This window comes from Gallus gallus, chromosome 12, assembly GCF_016699485.2.
Source record: "Gallus gallus isolate bGalGal1 chromosome 12, bGalGal1.mat.broiler.GRCg7b, whole genome shotgun sequence".
Classification (NCBI taxonomy): Eukaryota; Metazoa; Chordata; class Aves; order Galliformes; family Phasianidae; genus Gallus; species Gallus gallus.
Window position 1 is genome coordinate 12,013,285 of NC_052543.1, and position 23,930 is coordinate 12,037,214.

General features: G+C 45.9%; 2 protein-coding genes across 10 annotated transcripts; one reads left to right on the forward strand and one right to left on the reverse strand.

The window, feature by feature from the left end:
* The first annotated feature begins 45 nt into the window (after positions 1-45).
* On the forward strand, positions 46-8,079 carry KCTD6 (potassium channel tetramerization domain containing 6). Of its 3 annotated transcripts, none has more exons than XM_414405.8 (3): positions 46-446; positions 5,389-5,496; positions 6,669-8,079. In XM_414405.8, exons 2-3 carry the CDS (start codon positions 5,470-5,472, stop codon positions 7,353-7,355), a joined length of 714 nt encoding a protein of 237 aa, XP_414405.1. In that variant the 5' UTR covers positions 46-446; positions 5,389-5,469; the 3' UTR covers positions 7,356-8,079. The 3 variants fall into 3 exon arrangements, with proteins under 3 accessions (XP_414405.1, XP_040502282.1, XP_040502283.1); XM_040646348.2 differs by having other exon boundaries at positions 365-4,809; XM_040646349.2 differs by lacking the exon at positions 46-446 and adding an exon at positions 4,862-5,240.
* Positions 8,080-9,113: 1,034 nt separating this feature from the next.
* ACOX2 (acyl-CoA oxidase 2) lies at positions 9,114-23,700 on the reverse strand. 7 transcript variants are annotated; one of them, XM_004944646.5, is made up of 16 exons: positions 23,564-23,700; positions 23,304-23,359; positions 22,926-23,161; positions 22,667-22,829; positions 20,761-20,912; positions 20,225-20,332; positions 19,513-19,632; positions 19,238-19,353; positions 18,658-18,830; positions 17,283-17,445; positions 16,360-16,550; positions 15,344-15,505; positions 14,269-14,374; positions 11,615-11,832; positions 10,584-10,716; positions 9,114-9,652 (listed from the first exon to the last, which is right to left on the reverse strand). In XM_004944646.5, exons 3-16 carry the CDS (start codon positions 23,083-23,085, stop codon positions 9,590-9,592), a joined length of 2,028 nt encoding a protein of 675 aa, XP_004944703.2. In that variant the 5' UTR covers positions 23,086-23,161; positions 23,304-23,359; positions 23,564-23,700; the 3' UTR covers positions 9,114-9,589. The 7 variants fall into 7 exon arrangements, with proteins under 7 accessions (XP_004944703.2, XP_046756024.1, XP_046756025.1 ...); XM_046900068.1 differs by having other exon boundaries at positions 22,926-23,207; XM_046900069.1 differs by having other exon boundaries at positions 22,926-23,210.
* Positions 23,701-23,930: the final 230 nt, after the last annotated feature.

The following is a 23,930-nucleotide window of genomic DNA, read 5'->3' on the forward strand; positions in this document are numbered from 1 at the left end:
GAGAACTCGTGCCAGCGGCCAGCGCGCTTTTTATGCGCCACTTCCGGTCCCCCACTGTGGTAGTGGCGGCGGCCGGGCCCGCTGCGCAGGGCTGAGCCGCGCTCAGGGATGGGCGCGTGGCCCGAGTTTGTGCGCGCCCACCGCGGCATCGCCTCCTGGCGCCGGGGCCGCCCGCGGCCGCATCGCTCCCCTGCCCCCGTCTCTCCTCTTCAGTGATACAGCGGCCCGGCGCGGAGGCGCAGGGCGGAGCGAGGTATCTCCACCGGCGGCCCTGAGGTGAAAGGAGGCGGCTTCCCTCCCTCACCCGACCGGAGCGGGCGGAGAGACGGGGAGGAGATCGTGTCAGACCCCGCCCCCGCTCCTCCCCTCCCGCGGCGGCTGCTTTGCTCCCGGTTCAGTCGTCCCCATCCTCGCCGGGCTTTGCCTCAGCGCCGGGAGCTGCGCCTGTGAGTGTGGGGAGGGGCGGGGCCGGGCTGGGCTGTGCTTCTGTGGGAGGATGGGGGGGGAGGGGGGAACACGGGGCTGTGAGCGGCCGGAGCCTGCCCTGGCCGGGCCCCCTGTGGGACCGGGGCTGGGGGATGCCAGGGTCCCGTTTGGGGTTCTGTGGGAGGGCGGCAGGTGCGGGGCCCGGCCCTCAACTCGGGCAGGGGCTGTGTGGGGCGGGGTGCTGCTCCTGCGGATGGCAGCTCCTGCTGCCCCTCGGTGCAGGAGGGCCGGGCTGGGGCCAGGAGCAGTATGCAGGCGCTGGGCACTTGGGGGCAGCGCGTGGAGCGGTGCAGTCGTGTCCAGCATCCTTGCTGAATCATTGCGATCTGAGGGTGAGATTTCCTACCGTGCGCTCCTCTGGGATGGAAAGCGGCTGTTCCTGGCTCCTCCTGCGGGCCTGGACGTGAAGGGAGGACTCTTGTCACCGTCCTGCTGCTTGGTCCCTGTGTCAGCCCTCTTGGCTGCACAGGATGCTCTGTGCTCCTGACACCTGCCTTCATCTGGCACTGCTTGGAGATGTTTCCCTATGCAGACAGCTGCCTGCTGGTGCCATAGAACAAGATATGTGGGTAAAACCAACTACTGACACTATGCAGAGCATCTGTGTGGCTCCAGCAGTGCAGGGTGAGCAGGAGTAGGGCAGGTGCAGTTGCAGTCTTTGGACTCTTGTGTGAGGAGGGTCAAATGGTGATAGTGATGTGGGGTTTTCAAGCATCTGTCAGATGGATGGATGCTTCTGAACCCAGACCCAAACTGGGATGTTGTAGAGCTCCTCAGCTGTGGGAAGGAAACTTTCAGAGCTTGGAATTCATAGTGAAGCAATTAGGCATAAAGGAGTGAGAATGCTGAGTTGCCACTGTTAGTATTTTGTTCTCTTGCCTGAGGTGAAGACTGAAATATTAACCAAAAGAAACAGAGAAAGTAAGGAGAAGTTACGTTCTAATAAACTGTGTTAATGATTGTAAACTTGAGGTGCATAGGTGAGGGATTCATCCTTCAGCAATGCCAAGCTGTGGTATAAACAGAAGTTTTGGTAACTGGTGGTTTCCATAACACAGCTCGTTGCTTGGCGTAGCTCAGCACTGTATGGCCTTGGGTTTGCTCTGCAGACTGTTGACTTGCTCTGCATTTCTATGGAGGACAGCCATTAATTACGCTAGCTAAGTTATTGACAATTCAGGTGAGTCACTGGTGATGATTTACAATACAAACTTGTCTTCAGATTTCAAGACTGGCTCAGGATTACAGAGGCTGTCCATTTACAGAGTAGCTGCTAAGAGCAGGAGTTTCATTTTCTCATCTTTGGAGATCCAAATGTCAGAGGCAGTGAGCTCACTAAGTGGGAGAGTAGCTTGAACCACAGGTATTTGTCTGTATAAATACCAGGCTACCTTATTAGAAGTCCTGTCAACTTTATACTGACCTTGAAGTCTTCAGTACCTATTGAGACTAAACAGTTTGTGTAGACAATAAACAGTTTGTGTCCTTCACTTTAGGCAGGGTAGCTGAAAAGCGTTCAGAGCAGATCAGATGATGTGTGCCTTTTGACTTGTGACTGCTAGGTGTGTTTCTGCTCCTCCTTCATCTGACTGCGTGGGATGGTACAACCGCTGTGGTTTTGTCCAGGTGCAGTGTGTGCAGTGTGTGCCCTTGGCCAGGTGCTTTGCATGCAGTCCCAGCAGTGCGAACACTTGGCAGTGCTGCTGGCATCCCCCGGCTCTGTCCTGGATGTGTGTGTGTCTGTTCAGAGATGCAGACGTTCAGCCGGCTCTCCTTTGCTTTCTTTGAATTTCTGCTTGCAAAATGGTTGCACGTTAGTAGCAACCTGGGAGGAGAAGCCGTGCTGAAGTTAGTGGGAGTACCTGTTGCAGTAACATGGCTAGTAAATAGCCTTGTAATCTTCTGAGTCATAAAATATTAAGTAACAGTGAGTGTTTTATAAATGCAGGTATCCAATTTGGTGTATTTATTACAAAATGATGACTTCAGTGTTTTTCTTAGAAGGTACCTGTCTCTTATTGTTCCTTCCTAGTTCTGGATGTACTTGGGCTATGGTGGCAGCTCTGGCAACCGTGTTAATGCTGTAGATCTCCCCACTGACAGGAAAAGCTTGGTGAAAGCAGGACTGGATGTGACTCCATTGGTGCGCTTGTGTTCTCACCAGGGAATGATGTCCTGTTTGGCTTAACTGGTGTCAGAAGTTGGTCTGGCCGAGAATTGTTTTAGGCGAGCATTTCTTAATGGCTTTTAAAGGCAGTTTGTCTTGGGATGCATCTGCACGTCACCTGTTCTTTACTGCCTGGACACAAGTAGCTGTGCAGGTGAGGTTCTGTACCTGGGTGGTGCATGCTGTGTGACACGGACTGGTGCTGGCTCGAGGCTGGCTGTCCTGGAGTACAGATGGAGTGAGGTTCTGTGTGCCCCTGCATCACCAACTTTCATTCAGGAAGAATTTGGAGCATTGTTGAAAGTCAAATTGTGAAGGGCCCGTTTCCCCACCCTTGTTATGATGTGGTTTGCTAGTCCTTATCTCTGGTTGTACCTGAACAGTGCTATTTTTGCCTTTGAAGTTGTCTGGAAGTTTGGTGCTGCCAGGCTGGTGAGGGAAGCAGCAGGTAGCTGTGATCCCATCCTGGTGTTTTGGGATGGCCTCTTCGTAGCGTCTGTGTGCACTCTGTCTCTTGCTGCACTGAGAGCTTGGCCGGGTAGGTCTGTGTAGGAGTCTGGGCTCTTACACAAAGGTCAGTGAGACTTCTTGCTGCCACTTCTGTGTTGAGGGCTGGGTTTGTTTCTGCTAATTGCCCTCGTAAATTATTCACTGTGCTGCTACATAGCAGTGCTGTGATCAAAGATGAGTTCATGCCATCAAATGGACAGGCAATGTACTCTGTTTCTTCCACTGAACAGGCATGGAGGGGGGGGGGGGAAGTCTAGATGAATCTGTACTGGGGACTTAGATATTGGCCAGAATAACAAAGTGTCATTCCATGTGTTTAAGTAACTGATGGGCATCTACCTATCCTTGGAATATTCTGAGTGTAAAGATCCAGTTAAGTTTATAAAAAGACTGCTGATCTCTTCTATTGTGATTGCCAGTGACATTGCTGGCCAGCTGCATTATTTCCTCTTCAAGTGAATGTTTTTCTTGCATGTCAGAACCCTAGGCAGTCTCTCCAGTGGTTTTCATGTGTCTGCATGCTATCCTGGTGCTGTACTTGAGCAGGGGGACAGCTGCAAGTACCTGTTCCTTAAGCAAAAAAAAACCCACAAAACAACTGGAATCGGACGGATCTCAACTACTGGTAACAGTTGATGAGCTGTACTTGACTGACAATTCAAAATAGAGAAAACCTGAATGGCTTCACTTCTTGATTTCTCAGCAGTTACAAAAATAATTACAGATGTTGGCAAAAGAGGTAGCATTCCAGGTTTATCTGCTGTTAGGGGGTGTGTGATTTAATATACTTTCTTCAGGCATGCTGCATCTCTCATCTGTGAAAGTAAGATCCTGGTATGACTCGTTCTGTGTCTTAATTCCATAGGCTTCTGTTGTCTGACCTCACAATTTTCATACTGGGATTTTATGTTTTCTTCCCTTAATCCATCTCGGGTACCACTGAGGCTGTGCTCACGCAGCTGGCCCCCAGGGGCCTGGCTTCTGGGAGCTGCTGAGCTCTGGCTTTGGCTTTGGGCAGGATAGCAGAGCCCGGAGATGGATCTGTTGCGTTGCTCTCTGGTGAATGATACCAACCTTGTTTGCTAGGAACGAGAAGGAAGAGTCATTTTTTGGCTGGGAATTAGCTGTGAACCAGTGTTTGAGAAAGCAGTACTCTGTCTTGGCTAAATCTTCCAGCTCCTTTTAGCTGAGTGATGGTGCGTTGAAGTTTGTCAGTACTGAGGCTGGGAGCAGAAGCCTCAGTCGCTGTGTTGCCTTTAAGATGTAAAAATAAACAAAACTGCGAAGCTGCACCCTACTTAAAACAGGCTGACCTAAATTTCCAGCAGTTGTAGCAGAGATGCAGATTCTGGGTAGGGAACACAGGCTTGCTGCCTTCTCCATCCATGGGCAGCAGGGCACCTTTGGAAGGCCTCCACTGTGCTGGGGGTCACTCGTGCCTTTTTCCCCTCGGGTTGCATAAGCTGGGCTGTGGGTTTCCCTTGCTATGCTTGTGTGGAGCCCGTGCCCTTGTTATGCAAGCCGGCGGTTCCGCGTCTTCTGGGAAGTTACAGCATGATCTGCTCAGATTGCTTTTGTTGGAGCGTGGTTGAAAGCGTGTTTGCTGTCCTCTTGCTCGTCCCTAAAGAGGTCTCTTTCGAGAGAGCGTATGTGTCTGTGAAGTGTGTTTGTACTCTTCCTTTGTAGATTAATGTTCTTGTTATCAATTGCGGTTCTCCACTACTGGATTATTAATTCTGCAGTGAGAATTCTTTTTCCTGCTCTTCATTGACTTTTGTGCTTGATTTATTCTGCACAGTTTGAAACTGGAGCATGGGAATTTTGGCTGATGTTAATGGGTCGTGCGTGTTACCTCAGTGGTGAATAAATGAACTTTTTTAATTGAGAAAAGGATGCCTGTCCTTCAAAGGACTCACAGTTTTCCTTGTGAGAAGTAGTCTGTAAACAGAAGTTATCCTCAGAGGCACATGGCTGTTATTTAACAGGTCTGGGGCGGTCAGAACAGTCAGCAGAGTACTTACTTACCTGTGTGTTCGGAGGGCAGCGCTGTGGGTAGTGCAGAGGGAGATGCTTGTTTGTAGGTTCTTCTGCTAATGTGGCTTTATAGCTGCATTCTGTCCTGGCAGAGAGCCTGCCTTTGGTTAGAAAACCACCTTTGGTGGTTCTTGTAGGTACTGAGCAGTCTGCCATGTTTTGTTCTTTGTTTTGTGTGTTTTTTCCTGCAGGGAGCTAATAGGAGGTGAACTGCATATCCTTTCAATAACCTTCTGTTCAACTTGGAGTACCGTGGTTCAGCAACTGAACAGATGGATAATGGAGACTGGGGCTATATGGTAAGTGATCCCGTGTGAATGTGTGTGTACTGAGCAGCACAACTGGGCTTTCAAGATCTTGAGGTAAGATTCCTTGCTGATCTGTCCTGTGTAGATCGAGGCCTTAGCCATGTGAGAACAAAAATTGTGCATGTAGTAACAGCTTGCTTACGTTCTCTGGAGTACTTCGTCGTATGTGCCATTTGTGGGATGTGCTCGTGTTCATATATTCTAGCTAAAATCAGCAAGAACTTAACTAATGTCTTGAGCTCATTGTTACCATTTTCCTAACACACACAGACTGAAAATAGTTTGTGCTTCTTGCATCTAATTTTAAGGACTTTCTTGCATTATTTATAAGGAAAAAAATATTTTTTCCTTTAAACCCTGTCTCAAGTCAGACAAATGCATCTTATTTTTCTCCTCATTCTCTAAACATTCTGCTGCCATGCATATGTCGCTTTTTTTTCACTGTCTGGCCTCAGTCCTGATTGTTAGGATTGGTGGCCAGATGGGATTTATGTTGCTTTCTTCTTGCTTCCTCATGTACTATCTGGAAGCTGATGCAGACTGGCTTGGTGCTCTGCCCCCTCTTCTGTGCAGCATGCTAATTTTCTAATAAATGCTTCTTCTGAGAATTAAAAGCTGGGAGGTTTTAGTTCTCTTGTTTTAATAATTCCTCTTAACCAATGCATGGATTATTTTGATTGTGAGCTCTTTGCCGTGTGCTTAAACTTGTACTGTCTTCCTCTTTTGAGGGTGAAAAAGTCTTAAGACTTGTTCAGCTGATTTGCTGTTACTCTTGAATGTGCAACAGATTTTGAAAGCAAGGAGCACTGATGGACCTCATTCACATAAACTTGTTCTTCAGGAAATGTCTCTGATTTCATTTCCTCATCTGTAAAATATGAAAAAACTTGTTCCTCAAGTGCAAAAGTGCCTTCTGTGACAGTAGCTCTGCTAAGATTTCTAAAGCATTCTCGAAATGTGCTTTCTAAATGTTGTTATCCTGTCTAGTTGTGCCTTGTTGCTAGGTGGCTTGGATTTGTTGAGGTTTGAACATCCCTGAAAGGCTTCAAATGGGAGAAGTGAGGTTCCTTCCAGAGCCACCAGTTCTCAAACAGTATTTGCCATATGCGTTGGTGAACCTTCTTGTCGTGGCTTGATAAACTCTGCCATTTCTCTCTTTCTAGATGACTGATCCAGTCACGCTAAATGTGGGTGGACACATGTATACGACATCCCTCACAACTCTCACGAGATATCCTGACTCAATGCTTGGGGCCATGTTCAGGGGAGACTTCCCCACTGCCAGGGACTCTCAGGGCAATTACTTCATTGACAGAGATGGACCACTTTTCCGTTACGTTCTTAACTTCTTAAGGACCTCAGAGCTAACTTTGCCACTGGACTTCAAGGAGTTTGACCTACTTCGGAAGGAAGCGGACTTCTATCAGATTGAACCGCTGATTCAGTGTCTCAATGATCCCAAGCCTCTGTATCCTGTGGATACCTTTGAGGAAGTGGTGGAGCTGTCCAGCACCCGCAAGCTGTCAAAGTACTCCAACCCGGTGGCTGTGATCATCACACAGCTCACCATCACAACGAAAGTCCATTCGTTACTGGAAGGCATTTCAAACCACTTCACGAAGTGGAATAAGCATATGATGGACACCAGGGACTGCCAGGTTTCCTTCACTTTTGGGCCATGCGATTACCACCAGGAAGTGTCGCTCAGAGTGCATCTTATGGAGTACATCACAAAGCAAGGCTTCACGATCAGGAATACCAGAGTTCATCATATGAGTGAGCGTGCCAATGAAAACACAGTGGAGCACAACTGGACTTTTTGTAGACTGGCACGGAAAACAGATGACTGATTCTGACTCCTCAGGAGCCATTTCAGTTATTAGTGACTTAATTGAACAGTAAAGCCAAGAGAGTCTGGATTTTTTGGCTAAAGTAACAATGTGGGCTTTTTTTTTTAAATATATATACGAGTATTTATTGTTTATCATTAAGGACTGGAGAAGTTTCATTCTCTAGCACTTCTGTCCTTTCGTCCTATCCGGAATAAAAACATGCATGTGCCTGTTCAGTCAAGACACCTTTTTGTTTGAAAGAGGGAGTCCGAAGAATTAGTACAGTAGGGTATTTTGTGTCATTAACACAATTCTGACACAACTTAAAGTGCTAAAATTACCTCAGTTTAAATGGTTTCTAATCCATCTAATGCTATGCCACTGGGAGCAAGAAACAAACGGAATTTAAGAGGCAGATGGCAAAAAGCTGCTATCACATAGACTAATTTAGCTTCTAAATCAATAAACAGTATTGTAATATTCTAGGAAAAAAAATCCCACCCTTTAAAAGTACTTGATAAGTACAGTTTCTTACAGTTATGACAACTGTTTCTTTCTATGCATATAAATCAAGCAACCAAATACTATCTGTAGCCATGGAAATATGATTAGAAATATTTATATTGGATTCTGAATGCAAAATGTCCCTGTGGTAGAATTCATATTTTTAATGCCTGGTGCAATATTATTCCCAAGTGTAATGCCTGCCAGCAAGAAGCTAATAAAAATGTGAAATATAGAATACTATCTTGTATTTTTTGTCTTCTAGAACTCTAATACTTAATAAGGACTCCAAAGCCTGTTTTTCAGTGCTGCAGAATAGCACAGATGCTCTGCTAGGGCTCCATTCTCTTTCACTACTGACATACTTTGTTCCTTTTTGTCTTACTAGTTGATCAAGCTGTCCTCATCACGGGGAAAAAAAAAAAGCGTTTGGAAAACTATGCATTTTGACCAACAGAAGGATGGCAAGGATTTGTACTTTCTGTAGAGACAGAGGGAACACGGCACCTAAAAATACTCGTAGCTGCTAAGCAGTGTTATCCCGTTTTAGTGGTTTATATGATAGCTGCTTATTTCACATAAGGATTTTTATGTATGTAATACAAATAAGATTCTGTATCTTGAACTGTGGAGTGCTGTTTCTGATATGCTCAAGTCAAGGAACTGAGGTTCTGTGTTCTTATCTAATTTAATGTAGCCATTTCTGCTTCTCTTGGCCACTGTGTCACCATTAATTACACAATTTCTGGTTATGTTCTAACTTAATTCTGTTGAGAGTAGAGATTCAGTGTTTATTTTGACTGAATGGATCACATTCTTCCTTGAAGTTCTTGTCACAGTGGTTTCTTACCACAGCTGCTTTGCTCCCTACAGTGTGGATTGTAGCTATTTGGAGACGTAAGAGGGGGATCTGGGTTCCTCAGGTTGTTGCGGCTTTTTGAAGCCTGGGGCCTTGCATCTCATCTCTCAGTCAGAAGGCCTGTCTGAAGGTGTTTTCCTCTGCCCTATTTTATCTCCCTTTTCCATGCATTTTAGGTGTTCTGACTTCTGTATTAAGACGTCGTAAAAGCTGCTTTCTTCTGAAAGCAGAAAAGAAAAGCTGAACTGATGAGGTGCAGCAGAAATGCTGGTAAGAGAGCATCTGTGTTGTCACTGCATTATAATCAGTCACAAGGTGTTCCTTACAACACTTCATTTACTAGCAAATTAACGAGGAGCCTGATCAGCCTCTCCTTTTCGTAATTATCAAGTATAATAACTAGGGAACCAGTATTCCAAATAATATACTTTATTGCAATCAAAGATTTATCAAAAGACAGTATGATTGGCTCTGTTAATGGGAAAGTAATCTCTGCAGACAGGAGTTGACATCAGCTGTGTGTGATTCTTCATCAGCCAGAAATACTTGACTGCTGAGCAAGTTCAGAGCTCTTTCTATTCTCCAAACGCATTTTCTAACATGCTTCTTGATCTACGAGAAGAAGTTGTTCCTCAAAAGCAAGGACCAACAAGCAAGAAAACAACAAAAACAGGACTATTTCTGACTAGACTGCTTCAGAACAGTGGGTACCGCTCAGAGTTGTTTGGCTTCTTTCTGATTAAATGCAAATGGCTCACTAAGGATCCTGTTTCGTACTTGTCGCAATTGCAAGTAAGCAGCTGATGATTAATCTCTGATTAATAGTACTGATGCTTCATAAATGCATTGCTGCAAAGAGCGGGTGCGACCTTCACTTAGATCACAGTCTTCATAATTTCGATAGCTTGTTGTGAAGAAGTGGCTTCAAATACTTTTCATAGGCTGGGCTTATCTGTTTGGAATGAGAATGTGGAAGGGAATTAATGGTAGTTAAGGAGGAGGAGCAGGTTATACATTTGTTTTCCTTAGGACTGATCTCTGAAATGCAGAAACTAGATCATATTAAAAAAAAAAGAATAACTTCAGCTATGTGCAAGGTCTCTTCCCCTGTAATGTGCACTGTCCTTCATAACCAGTACACAATACTTCTCATCCCAAATGTGACAGCATACTATTTAACTTCAAAAAATGTGCTTCAACTGGAATGTTTGCTAGAGGCAAGTTTTGTGTTCAGCTGTAGAATTTCAAAGGAATTGCTGATTACCACAGTAAAAATCTCACTTAAGGCAAAATGAGTTTTCAAAGAGAGCAATAGCCGTTTGCGTCATGAGGGATTTTACTTTTCTCCACAGTATGGATGCATTAAGAAGTGAAAGTACAATGCTAAAGACGAAGGATGAAATCGCCTTATTTAACGTTTATACTCTTTCTGGATGAGCATATTATTAAAACAAAATTAAGTATTGCACTTGGGAAAAGTACTGGTGAATGGAAAATACCCTGCAGTGAGTGGCTTTTGCAGCCATCTAGAGTTGTTCTGTAGTGTTAACCATGTAAACATGCTTTCGTTTTAGCTTACTTTGTGCAATGTTACTTCACTGTCATACGTCTAAATCAAAACCACCCTGGTCGCTGGGGCTAGTCCAGCTCCCTTGCTCAAGCTGTGTTTCACTGCCATCTAGCCCACGAGCTGCTGCATGCCTAAACTAGGGCTATAGGTGGAATAATTAGAGAATCAGGGTTCATTGTTCAGAGTGAGATATGGACAGATAAGAGGTCTTACTCCAATTACTTTTATCTGCATGGCTTTTATTAGAAGAAAAGCAAATAATTTCTGTTCTGGCTCATACAGAATCTGCCTGGCTGTAATCCAGCATCCATACCTGCTTGTTGGTGGGTGCCTTCCGAGCCCACTCGTAAAGCCGCTGGTAAACCTGTCCGTCGTAACTGCCGAGTGCAGAATTCAGGTTCTTGTCCGTGAAGTCAAAAGCATCCACTAGTGGAACAGCATCCTTCCTAAGGAGTAGATGAACAGAAAAAAGATGAATGTGGAAGTCAGCTATGCAAGTTCCTTGGTCTAAAATGCTTGTGCCAGTTTTTCCCTTTGCCTGCATTGCACAGGAAGCTCTGCTTTGATTCCTCAGAGGCATGTTCTATTAAAGCCCTGAGTAAAAGTCTTAAGCTTGTTACCACTTTAATTCTGTGATTAGCTCCAAAAATACTTGCTGTTTGGCTTGGTCCCATTCAACTCTTGGTTATGGTGTGCTCCTGTTTCTCTCCAGGTGACCTAAGTAGGATTTCACACACAGTAGCAGCTCACTTCTCTGCACCAGAAGTTAATCTGCTCTTAACAGCAGTGAGTAGTGAAAAAGCCTTTGTGAGTGCTGTGGTAAGTTAAAACCTTAGCATATCTCAGAAGCCATGTAGTTAGTAATGAATGGTATTGAGCAGATGCATCTGATCTTTCTGTAGTCAGAACTGTTTAGGTACGTGTTGCAAGTCAGCCATGGCAACAGAGTAGGCTATATTAGTGCAGCTAAAGCAGACTTAGCAGTGCATAATAGGTTGTTGTAGCTGTTTCTTCTAAGTGTTGTTCTGACTAGGTATTTTCCTGCTTTTGCTTTGCTGCAAATGGCATATTCAGAATTTCTTGATTTATACCTCAGGATTTCATGTTACTGAACTTTAATCTAGTGATTGCATGGGAGCTGGAATCTTAGGTGTATTCTGCTCTGAAAATAAGCTTTTTTTGTAGATGTTTTAGTCGATTTCTAATGCTGCCAGGCAATTAAAATAAAAACTGAATGAAGTGAATTGACTCTGAACATGTTGCCATAGGTACAGCAGTACCATTTCATATTTAATGCACAGAGAAACGGAATAGCTGTGATCTTATTGTGCTAGAATGGCTCACCGAATGATCCCCAGGAGGTCCAGGTATGATGCTGTGACCATGTCCATTTGAGCTCCAGTTATATATCCATCATGCAAAAAAGTTCCTGCATTCGAGAAGATACCATGTAATGCAAACAGATCACAAAGATGTTTCATAATGTTCTGGATGCCAGCCGTGTTCTCAAGTTTTTCCACAGTCTCTACAAAGTTTTTCACAGTGATGTAGTGGCAGTGAGCCTGGAAAACAAATACAATCAACAGTGAATGCACCTCTAAACACTCTTAGTAGGCCAAGTGACGCAAACGTTCTCATAAAGAATATAAAACCTTTTCATTTCACTGGCAGTTTTCCAGTCTGAATCCCTTGTCTGCTGGTTGACTAAGCATTTTGCTTTCATGTCTTACTAAAACAGTAGAGGAAAGGATTGGGGGTGTAAGCAGCCAAGGCTGGTATGTGTAAACTCGAGAAACGTGCTTTGGAAATCATGGCAGTACTTCATGTAGCTTTGACAAATACCCCAAAGATTTTGTATGATGGGAACGCATTGGAATGTGCTTGTGTCAATCTCTACCAAGTGAATTTTGGTTATATACAGCAGAAGAAAAATCTCTTTGTTGGGCTTATGGTACATTGGACTTCAGCTCTGAAAACATCCATTGTCAGTGGAAGAACAATCAAACTTACCTCTTGCTTTTGCTGTTTTAAGTAAACTGGTGATTTCTGGGTCAGACACTGGCAGTGTCTGCTCACTTACAGAAATACTGGCTCAGCGCAGCCTAGCTCCAGAGTGAGTGAAACAAGATGACTCCACCTGTTTGTGGGGGTGACTCTTGTTATGCTGACATTCCTCCGGGTGGGTAGTGGTGTTGGTATTTGCATGGCTTAATTCCTCCACTCTACAGTTCTCCTCCCAGCTGTGGGTGTATGCAAGGCACACCTGCATTGCAGCATGGTCAAGCAGCATGGAGGACAGCACGGACTGCAGAACCTGCCTGAGAAGCCGGGTTGTCTACTCAAGCAATTAAAATCTGTGGAGACTGCAGCAAAGCCATCACTGGTGTCTGAGCCACCTGGCTGAGAGCTGGCAGGCGTTTGTTCATACAGCTGCCAGGGCAGCAATGTGGGTGAGTCTCCAGAAAAAGCATGGAGTAGAAAGTAAACACAGAAGCACCCCAAGAAGGCGGCAGGCTATCATGGTTTTAAAGCTATGGTGGAGACAAGGTTTTGTTACTTTCCCTGAGGAATCCAAGAAGCAGTGGGGGCCCAGATCCCCTCTCTGCGTATTAAGCTCTTTGGAAAGTTTCCTTCTAAAGAGCCTTGCTTCTCCTCCTCTTCTGCTCTTTTTTTTTTTCTTTTGTTTTTGTTAAGCTTACAGCATTGGATACTTGCTGCTTCTGCTGAGTCTGTGTAATTGAAAATCAGGTGTGACACACAGCAGACAGATGATCACAAATAATGCTGTTACTGAGAACAACAGTACCAGCTCACTTTCTCAGTGAGTTCTTGTTTGAAAAGATTAAGTAACTGTGCTTATAAGCATGAAGAATCAATGCTTCTAATAGTCTTGAAACAATTTCACTTTTTTGCTGAGAGAATTTGGCTCATCAGAGACTTCATCTTATTGACTGAGTAGTAGGTGGCTTTTCCCTCAGGCACCTTCCTACTATGGAATCATCTAGATGTTATTGCTGCATTTAGGTATGTGTAGGGTTCCTCTTTCCCTTAGGGAACTTTCTAAGTCCATTTCAGTTAGGGTTGGCTCTGGCCAAACCTAGGTTACAACAAGATGTTTTTCATTAAACACTGAATGAGGCTGAAATAAGCCATGGATCTGTTTCAAAATCTTACCCTCCTCAGTTTAGGAAGGAAGGGAGACTTCCACCATAATTGCAGTCAAATTGCACATAACCACATTAAAAAAGAATTTTGCTTCCTGGAGTTACTGAAGTATCAGTGATTTTGGCTTTCCTTTATATTTAGGGCCTTTCTACACTCTTGCTTTCTTTTCTGCTTAGTTCTATATTAACTCCTTGTTTTGGCAAACAGATTGTTGTCCTGATCCCATTTCAGCTGAAGAAAAGCAGATTGCCTATCTAATTTGTGTGAACTAGGAACTGCTTTTAGGTCTCTTATTTGACTTTGCTACTTTGATTTCTTCCAGTAGTAATTAAGACTGCACTTATCACCACTCTTAATTATTTTCCCCACATTATCTTTCCTTGTGAGAGCAGCAGATTAAAAAAAATAATGAGCATGTTTCACCCTTACGATGTCTCTTCCAGCTTTTAGAAGGATGGCACTGGGGAGGCTTTCATCTGAAAGCCAGAAATACAAGGTTCTTGTAGAAAAGATGAGCATTAGCTGGAGATGGTATGCTCTAATTGCAGGCTGTGGAAGGTCTGATCCTGCTGCTGGTGGCAGCTTTTTGTTTCTACCCTCTAGTCTTTCTCTACCTGGCCTAGTCTGATGGCCAAGTCTTCACATCAGGAGTTGTTTCCTAGTATGATATTCTACTTTGCAGACCACAGTGGTGCCCTGATCTTTGTGGTGTCCCTTATATGTGAATACAAAGCATTAAGAAGCACTGAGACTTTTTTAGGCTAATTGTGCTGTTTCCATTGCATGCTGTATCCTAACAACAAATGTCAGATGAGCACAAAAATGTTGCTAACCTTTGCAGCCTGTACCAGCTGCACTGTGCACTGGTTCCATGCTTCGTGCCTTTCGACTCCTGACTGAATCAAGTCCTGTAGCTTAGCTGCTGTGCTGCTTATCAGTCTGGAAAATTGGAAAAAAAAAATCCAAAACACATTTGAATATAGATATAGCAGCTCACATACACTCATTTTATACTCACACTTGTGTGTGATCACATGGCAAAATGGCATTTCGATATTTAAAGTTGGCTCATGATGGAACTCTTATGGAAAACCAAAGTACAAATCGGGGAGAAGCACCCAAACCACTCAGGTACCAAAGGGATTTCTGCCTTTGGCTTCCATTATAGTTTATCAGAGATCTCTGGAGTTTTTCTTAGGTTTTGTTTAAGGAGAGCTGGCATAACAGAAGGAACCAATAGTAGTATTAGACTGATGTTATACTGTTTTACTGTCTTTCTAAACAGAGCTTTCACCAAAGCTTTCAGAATAATAGCTCTGCTTTTAATCAGTGTGAATGACTGCAGAACTGTGCATCTGTTTACCTGGTCTTCAGAGATGACACCCCTATGACCCATAATACTTATGAGACTGTGCACACTACCAATCTTAATTGTGTTGAATAGTTGAATGAGTAGCTGAAAGACTACAGACGGAATGAAAGGCTCCGTGATTGCTGTGTTATTAATTGAACACAAACATCACTTTCTCAGGCATGTGGAATTTTAACTTGTTCTATAGAACTGCACAAAGTACAATTGCCTAAAGGTTGGCAACTCACTAATGTGGTCTGGGCTTTACTTAAACAGTGTCATCAGCTTTGTATAGAATCAGCTCTCTGTGGAATACAGGTTTTATGTAGCACATGGCTTACGAACTTTTGATGTTCTGAATATGAAAGTTTCCTATTAAACGTCTGCCATGGCTGTTAATGCTGTGGGAGGGGTTAAGTCTTGCTTTTTCAGGAGTAGATGGTGCCAATTCTCGTGGAATTTGTTATTTTACCTCTCTTTAAAGCAAGGAAGAAGCTGAGCTCTAAACACATTTTTGCTGCCAAACAGAAACCTCCTCTCCCTTCCTCCGTACTGACCTGATTGCTGCATGTTGATAGGCCTCTGTGTAAACGTCTGGGCTGAGGAAATCCAACTTGTCCTTGGCAGGACACTTCCCGGGTTTCATTGCAGCCAGATAAGTGACAGATGGTGGCACAGGCTGGCCAGCACTAGCTGCTGAGAAGCACTTAATCAGGAACCTGGAAAGAGTGTACAAATCAGACCAGGCCATGTTCATGGTCTCCACACAGCAAATAGCCAAGCCAGAGGTGAGGCGGGCCCTCCCTGGGTTGGGTGGGAAATAGTAAAGTGTAGCTTATCCCATCAGCAGCCCAAAATGGACTAAGTGATGAGCTTTTGTTTTGCATGGTATTTGTAGTAACCTGATCTGTGATGGGTCTTGGATAGCTTGTCTACTGCATTTAATGCTACAGAAATCTGTAGTGATGAACTTTTAAGATGGAATTTCTCAAGAAGAGGTGATAACGAGTGCTGAAGTGTATGCATACATGCACAGAGGGATGTTGTAGCACCTTGGTCTGTGGAAAGTGTACTGGTTTTCTCCTTCTAGTAAAAGCACACGTTATTAAAAGTTAAAGCAGATGTGGTTTCTTTTGCCTGGATTTCATCTGCTATGGATAATCACCCATTTGGTGTTCTTGGAGCATGACTCATCTAGAATCACCTCCAACAACTATGCCTTCTCTGAATCAAAGCCACTTTACCAATATCACATAACGTCTGTTGCTTAGAAAAAAGAAACCACAGGACTTGTATAGCAACACTTCTGCTGCACTGCTAGACAAAGAGGAAAATTAGGTTATGCAGAGCAGCACCTGCCTATGTCCCCAAAACCCTAAAAAGAAGAGGGAGTCCAATTCCCACACACCCCATGCCTACCAGACAGAAAACTTGAATGGGTTATGGCTCGAGTTGTATTTTTAGAAGGTGCTATGAGAAAGGAGTAGCTGGTTTTACTGGTTTTGGAGCAGAAGAGGTAGAAGTTGAATAAATTAAGGGGCAGGCTTTCAGCTGAATGAATTTGAATTGTTACCTGGCAGTTTGCAGGAGCAAGATGGTGTTTTCCCCTTCATAAATACAAGAGGCAAGTATTTTAGTGTACAAGGAAGGCAGTCCACTCAACAAAGAGTAACCGTGTCCCCCACATGCCCTGAGGCAGATCTCCACTCCTGTTGTGCAGTACTGACTAACCATGGCTTTAAAGCCTGAGGAAAATGCATGAAGCTGTTTAAAAAAAAAAAGGAAGAGAAACAGAGTATGAATGATAAAAACATTCTAAAGCAATCCTCTGAGTATGCTCCTAGGCGTGCCATCTTCCTTTGCCTGCAAGTGCAGCACCCAGTCCCCATGCTGGCCTTTGGTTTCCACTGGGATGTCACGCACCCCTGTGCTGGGCATGGTGTGGTTGGCTTACACGTTTTTGGGTTTCTCTCAAGCAGCAGTGGCTTTGGCTGTCTTTGTTCAAAGCATGTTTTTATTTTAGGCTTCCAGTTGCCAAATCTTATGCTCTGTCTATCTAAAAAGTTTTGGTTTTGGCTCAGAAGTGAATATTTGCACGTGTGTTTGTAGATGAAGTTGTGAAATACAGCTTTGCCACACCAGCTACTGGGAACAAGGGCTTTATCAGGCAAACACGCTTTTCAAGGACATCTTGCTCTGCAATAGCTCCCACAGCCAAAAATGTGGGGTGGTACAACAGATGCTGTTGCTGAGTGGTTGCGGGCCTGGGACAGGGCTCACAGCACAAGGGTTGGTGCTAGATGATCTTTAAGGCCCCTCTCAAACCAAGCCATTCTGACTCTAAGGTGTTTGATCCTTTAGCACTTCAGTTCTCTCCCGTTACCTAGTGGTGAAAGCAGTGCCTGTCCAGTTTGCTAAATTACACTGAGAATTAGAAATGGGAAGAGGAGCATTACGTGCAGAGTAGCTGTGGGAGCTGATCCCGTGGCGGCTCACCTCTGGCAGCAAGTCAAAGTTCCTCCCCTGGATCTCTCTGTAACCCCTGTCGAACAGCTCGTGCAGGTAGTTGTTGATAAAATGGAAGGCATAGGCTGCTGCCAACTGAGGCAGCAACTTCTCTTGCTGGGTCTGGTAGTCAAGGATTTTTGCTTCTTCTTCCCTGTTGGAAGATAAACGATGAAATATGAAAAGTGTGGACACAGGCATGGCTACTGGTACTTCACCTGAACTGCATTTTGCATTACCAAGAAGCAGTAAGTGAAAATGGAGCCGGTCTGGTTTGTCTCCCTGCTCTCCCTGTCTCTGTGCTCCAGCTCACAAAGCTGGCAGACAAGCCTGACTAGGAAACAGTCATTTTTCTGCTGTGTTAGTGAACTGGGTTGTCAGATCAGAAAAGGTTCCACACCACTGGTCAGTACAGAGGGCAAACAGGGGCTGTATGAGAGGAAGAGGAGGAAAGTCTTTCAAGGCAGCAGGCTGGTAGGTGGTGTAGCTGAGGCAGTGGCACTGCACCCTGTAAAGCTTTTGTTTTTCAGACTGGCTCCTCTGGTCAGCAAGGAGAGTGGCAGCCCCAGCTGATGCTCCTAAAAGGCTGGCAGAGGCGGCTGTGCTCTGACACTGCTTCCTGTTCAATGTGAAATGGAAATGACAAGGTTATAATTAAGCTTCTCTTAACAGCTGCACCTACGCTTGTTTTATTTTGTTTTGTCAGCAGCTTTAACTTTTGGAGCTAAATAGAAAACAGAAAAGCTTGTTGCAGATAGAATTACTTTTTGGATGTAGAGTTTGGTTAAAAATGTACAGCTCTCTGCTGGGTCAACTCTTCAGTCTAAATTATTGTAAGCTTTCTGAGCTTTTATTTTCTTTTTAAATGTTCTTTACCTCTTCTGCTGCATTCAGTATACCTGGGACTTCAACTGATGGCATGAGTTGTTATAACTCAGCATGCTGTTTGGTTTGCAATGGAAACAAGCTGTGTGGTCAAGAGTATCTTCTTGCTTTTGGAAGTAGATTTAAGAGGGGATTTTAAAAATCTATTCAAATGAAAGTACCTAAAAATTACAGGGATTCTTACCAGACTAAGAACATTTACTGTTGAAAAATCAACTCTGGATGCTGGAAGCTGTTTTAATGTTGCATCCATTAGCAAGACAGAATCAGAATTCAGTGACTGGTCTGTTTTGACTGGGCTCTGCTGAGTTCTGGGCAGGCCGGCTAAGGAAAGCCAGTTGCCTGTGTGAATTGCTGAGCTGTTCAGTGGGACAGGAAATAAGCCCAAGATGTGCTGAAAGGTAAGCTGAAAAGTGGAAATGCAGAGTGATGAACACAGTGTCAGGTCCCTTCCCACCGCTGCAGACTTGTGTGGCATTACCCAGGCTTCAGCTTGGACTGCCGGCGAACCACAGAGTATCTGATGGCAATGGTGCACGCTTTCATTAGAGGTAGAATAACTTCGTCTGAAATGAGGGAAATGCGTACTGAAGTCATGGTGAAATAGTTAATCTTCTGTGACCCACGCCTTACATAGGTGCCATCTGGCTGAACCTGGAATAGAGAGAGGATTTTAGATGTCGTCTTTGATAGTGCAGCTTCTTCCTACAAAAAGATGTGTAATCTCTATGCGTAGCATAAGACTAACACTGAAATATTGCACTGAGTGCAGCAGTAAGCATTCCCATGTGTGATGGATGAAACCACTTTGTTTGAAGAGACAAACTCTTCCTGCTTTTGTCTCAGGTAATCTCCTACCATCTCATAACCTTTGAATGTGGAATTCCAACTGCACATTTTCATTGAGGATTTGGATCACTTCTTCCCTTGATAAAACTTCAGAGACTTGCATACACCTCAAAGGGAGACTTTTGTCCTAAATTTAGGCAGGTCTGAGTCGTCTCGCTGGCTGTGCGATGAGATTCTGACTGGGCAGTCTGTGCTTTGAACACCTTACATACCTCACAGAACTTGTTCAGCATGTTCTCTCGGGGGATGCGCACGTTCTTCAGCATCAGGTAGCCATTGTCAATGTGCTCAAAATTCATTTTAGGACCAATGTCTCCTGCAGTTATACCTGCAGCATGAGAAAACACAGCCTATTTACTTCCACTTGACCTCTTTTCTCCCCATTTTGCATTGGATTGGGGATCTCAAAGGAAGGGCACATTCAGCTCTGCTTCCCCAGTGTGGGTGATGTTGCCAGAGGGATGCAGCAGTGTCTGGAAATGTTTACCTGGGCACAGTGAATGGTCCTGAAGGCTGCGGATCTGCACAATGAAGGGATGCACGCCGTAGCACTTCCCATGGATGTAGAGCTGGGCAAAGACCACAGTGTGGGTTGCTGACCTTCCCACTGCGAAAAGAGAAACAGCCGCATTCCCTTAAGGCTAGGCACAGTGCAAATGCTTCACAGCAGTTAATGCTGATTGTATATTGGGTATTGCTAATGGGTCAGGGTGGTGTGATCGACAGGTGCTGGGAATTGGAGAATGCCTAAATCTGCATTCTGAGCTGCTCTTGGCTCTAAGGAAGCAGCAGGTGAGCATCTGATCCAGCTATCAATGACTGAGAGATGAACTGAGGTTTTTCATGTGAAACACCTTCCTGAGGGAAGCCATGAATTTCACTCTTGAATTCTTCACGCTGAGACTTGCCTGTTTTCAGGGAATTATCTGCCTGTAGGTTTTGGTCCCTTGAGTTCTATTTACAAAGATTTGATTCCTGCAGAGGCAGATGTTTCCAAGGGCTTTAACAGATAATGCTGGCTTTTTCATGGTCTTTAAAGTTGTATGAAACCCTTGGATCTCATTGCCTCAAGGTGTTTGCATTTCTTATTGAAGCCCTCTGCTTGCACCTGGACCCTCAAACATGGAGCTTAAGCAAAGCAGACTGAGGAACTGAAGGAAGCAAATGAGGAAAACCGAAATGTCACGCAGGGCACTTACTGTCTCCGGGCCACCACTTCATTGCAGAGATTGTTGGTGTGTTCAGTATAAACTCCTGTGTGCTGACATCAAAGATTGCTGTTGTTTCCAAACCCTGAAGATAAGTTCCTTTAAAAAAAATAAAAATATCCTGGTGTATCGTGAGGGTGATCAGACAGAGGGGAGCATCCCTAGAAACTCATGTGGATATTATTGAGCTTTTAGGGATTACCCTCCTGCCGAGAACCGTGGAACACTGCAATTCCCCAGTGGCTGCAGGACCCACCACCTGCAGAGGTCTCCGAGGCAGACCGTACTGGGGCACACTGCCTGGCTGCTGGTGACCGATCCCTTCTACCACAAGGACCTACCCTCACTCTTATTATTTTTTTCTGCACTGGCAAACGAAAGGCAAGCATCTCTAGCTTGGTGAGAAAATGTCATGCTTCCCTGAGGAGACCCACCTCCGTGACACGGACAGCTTGAACTCGCATCCCCTGAGAATGTGCGCGAGAGCCTTTCATCCTACATGAACTGTGATTTCTCTGTAGCCTTACCGTGTCCCAGTTCGGTCTGGGCATAGCTTCCTATGAGCTGGTATTCAGTGGCAAGAGGGATCCATTTGGCCACCTGTTTGTCTGAGCCCAGGACCGAAATGCTTCTCATGAAGACCCGGTGGAGGAGAAATGCTACATCTCCTGAAAGCGCCCTGGGGAGAAAGCACAAGTGGTATTTTTACACTGATGAAGTTCCAGGGATGTGATTAATGAGGCAGTGACGTGGTGGCAGTAACGAGGCAGTACCACCTGCTGCATTTTGATTTCTGTCTTGTCATCTTCAGCACAATGTGCAGCATCAATACAGCATTGCAGGAAAAGTGATTTTTCATGCTGGTTTTGTTCCTTCTTTCATAACACAGTTTGCTTAAATGTCACTGGCTCATTATTTCACTTGCTCTTGGAGGAATTATCTGTTCTGATGAGCAGATGCCGAGCTCCTAAAACACACCACCCAGCTCCATCGGCCCCGTGTCTTCGACAGCTTTGTGAATTCTTTATGTCTGACTTGATGTGTTGTTTTTTTTCTTGTGCAGAAAGATTCAAATCCATCCTGGTAACACCTGTTTTATTGGCTGGTCAGCCCTGTGCCAGGGGGCTGCCTGGTAGTGCTTTTTAGGATGCACACAGCTCTATTCCAGAAGCTGAGTACGTGCATTCTCACACCTAAAAATAAGTGGCGCTGCTGTTCTCATTCACTTGGCTTTACTGCAGTGCTCTCAGAAGCATTGAAGTAGAGACTTCTCACTTCTAACAAATGACCGTGAGCATTTTTTTGTAGTGGACCTGTGAGAGAATCAGTCATCTTGAAAAAGCGGGGAAAAATATGAACAAAGAAGCAGTTAAAATGAAATTGCTTTGATTAACAGAGATAAACTTAATAAACCCCCGTCAGCCCATCCAGAAATGTGACTTTAACTGTCATTTCAAAGCTGGCTTTTAAATGCCTGTCCATGATTCAGGCTGCCCGGCACCGGGACTTTGGTTAATGAGAAGTTCCTGCTTGCCCGGTATCGCATAAGAAAAGAGCTGTGCTTCCCTGCAGCCTTAATTGAGCAGAGCGCGATCCTCCAGGGCTGAAGCTCCCGGCATGGGGGGTCTGAGGGCAGCGAGCACAGGTGGGGCTTTTAACATCTGATATTTTTCTTCTGAGAGAGCACTGCGCTAATTACCAAGTCCAGGAGCTCTGGATGGAAGATTTCCCCATAGGAGACCGAGCTTAGTGTGACAAATTATAATCCTTCATGTGATGAAAGACTGAAAAATGACTTTGAGCGTCAGTGACGGTTTGTGAGGTGCAGGCATTGCTCTTCTGAATGAGGCTTTTCAACTTGCACCTTACCTTGATCCTACGACTGTGTGGCCCACCGAGCCGCAGTGCGCACGGCAAAAGGGCTGCTGCGTAGCACAGGGGAAGGAAGGAGGGAAAGGAGTTGTAAAGTGGAGCTCAACCCCCTACCGGGTGTTAAGAAAAGAAGATGTTTAGGAAAGGACCGTGAGAAATACTTTCCTCCATTTACTTACAAATTAAGCGGTGTGCTTGTTTGTTTTTAACACAGTGTGGGTGTTCCGGATAAAGAGTCATCTTAGCTTTGTCTGTCAGCCAGTAACACGAGCAGAATGGCACCACTTCGCATTCGGACTGTGCCCCTACAAGTGGCTGAGCAGTGCAGGTGAGGGATGTGCTGTGCTGCACTGGCAGCGTGCGCTGCTGCGCTCAGCTGTGTCTGTGCGCCATGGCAACTTCCCCCTGCCCAGGTGTGCTGCCCGGGTGAAAACCTGCAGCGTGCTTCTGTCGGGACCCGACGTGTTGCAGCCTGCCTCTCCCAGCCTCTGCTCGAGCTGATTCTTCCTGGCAAGGAAACCTTTCAACAACAGACGAGTTGTACGTTACAAAGAAAATCACCTGTAAACGTATAGAGATTCAGGTCCGCCTTCGCTCCATCCCATCTCCTGCATCTTTTTCCGGAGGTGAACGGCCTTTCTGACCGCAGCTTCGTACCGCTCATTCTGGCTCTGGAAGTACTGATTTTCGCTGCTAAAAACCGGGTCGCTCTCGATAACGTTCACTGGAAAGCAATGGGAAGCGTTACCCCGTGGGCTGGGGATCAGCAGGCACACAGCAGTGCCGGCACACAGCACTGCCGGCCCGCCGCCCTACTCACCGACCGCCCGCCGCAGCCGTGTGCGCTCAGCCCCCCCGTCCAGCACGGCCGTCAGCCTCGGCACGCAGAAGGAGGCCGTCAGCCTCTCGCTGGCCAGGTCGGGGTTGACGCTGGCGAGGCCGGAGCCCTGCGTGTCCTTGGTGGTGTCCAGTAGGGCCATCCCGGCGGCGCGGTGGGTTACTGGGGTTGCAGTGGGCCGGTGAGCGCAGTGAGCCTCCTGCTGCTATCGCACAGCTCTGTGGGCAGCGAAACAGAGGTGCACTTTGTACGCAAACCTCTGCGCTGCTTTAAAAAAAAAAAGAGACGCGGCCTCCAGGAGCGTTTGGACGCTGCCCGTCCGCGTTGCGACAGCGGGGAAAGGGGAAGCAGAGGGCGCACCGAGAGCTCGAGGCGCAGGTCTTAGGATTTCTGTAGCTTCATTTTCAGCACTTTTCCTGCAAAAGCAGAAGGGTTATTGCACAGCACATGCCCGTGGATAGGGCACTCCCAGCGCCCGCCCCTTCTCGTCCCCGCCGGCTGCGGCCTTGCGCTCCCCGTGCCAGCAGGGGTTGTATCAGGGGCCGTAGTAACACGAGTAACACGCAGTGCACAGTGGAAGGCTATGCAGATTTCTCCCCGCCTCGCCGCCTTTCCTTTACCCTTCCAAGGAGCTGAAGCCCCGCGAGCTCCCATAACGCCGCCTCCCTGTGCCGCCCCTCCCGGTCCCAAGGCTGCTGCCCTTTAGCCCATCTGTCCGTCGCTCCGCACACCGCCGCGCGCCTCTCCCTGCGCTCCCGTTGTTCCGGGCCCGGCTCCCAGCACGGCAGCGCCCGCCCCGCTCACGGTGTGGGTGCGGGGCGGCAGAGCGAGCCCTGCTGTGCTTTGTTCGGCGTTAGTGCAGAGCTCAGCATGCTGCGGTGTCCCGCCGTGAGCTGCCTCTGTCACTGACTAGCAATAAGGCCGAGGTAACAGTGATAAGGTGAGAGGTGACGGCCTGAAGTTGTGCCCGGGGAGGCTCAGGTTGGG

Coding starts and splice junctions, on each gene's coding strand:
- KCTD6 (XM_414405.8), top strand. CDS start 5,470: ATGGATAATGGAGACTGGGGCTATATG. Junction 5,497..6,668: donor ATGGAGACTGGGGCTATATG/GTAAGTGATCCC, acceptor CTCTCTTTCTAG/ATGACTGATCCAGTCACGCT.
- ACOX2 (XM_015293306.4), bottom strand. CDS start 23,085: ATGGCCCTACTGGACACCACCAAGGACACGCAGGGCTCCGGCCTCGCC. Junction 17,446..18,657: donor CAGTCCAAGCTGAAGCCTGG/GTAATGCCACAC, acceptor ATCTTCCAACAG/GGAAGAAGAAGCAAAAATCC. Junction 10,717..11,614: donor GACCTCCTGGGGATCATTCG/GTGAGCCATTCT, acceptor TCTACTCCTTAG/GAAGGATGCTGTTCCACTAG.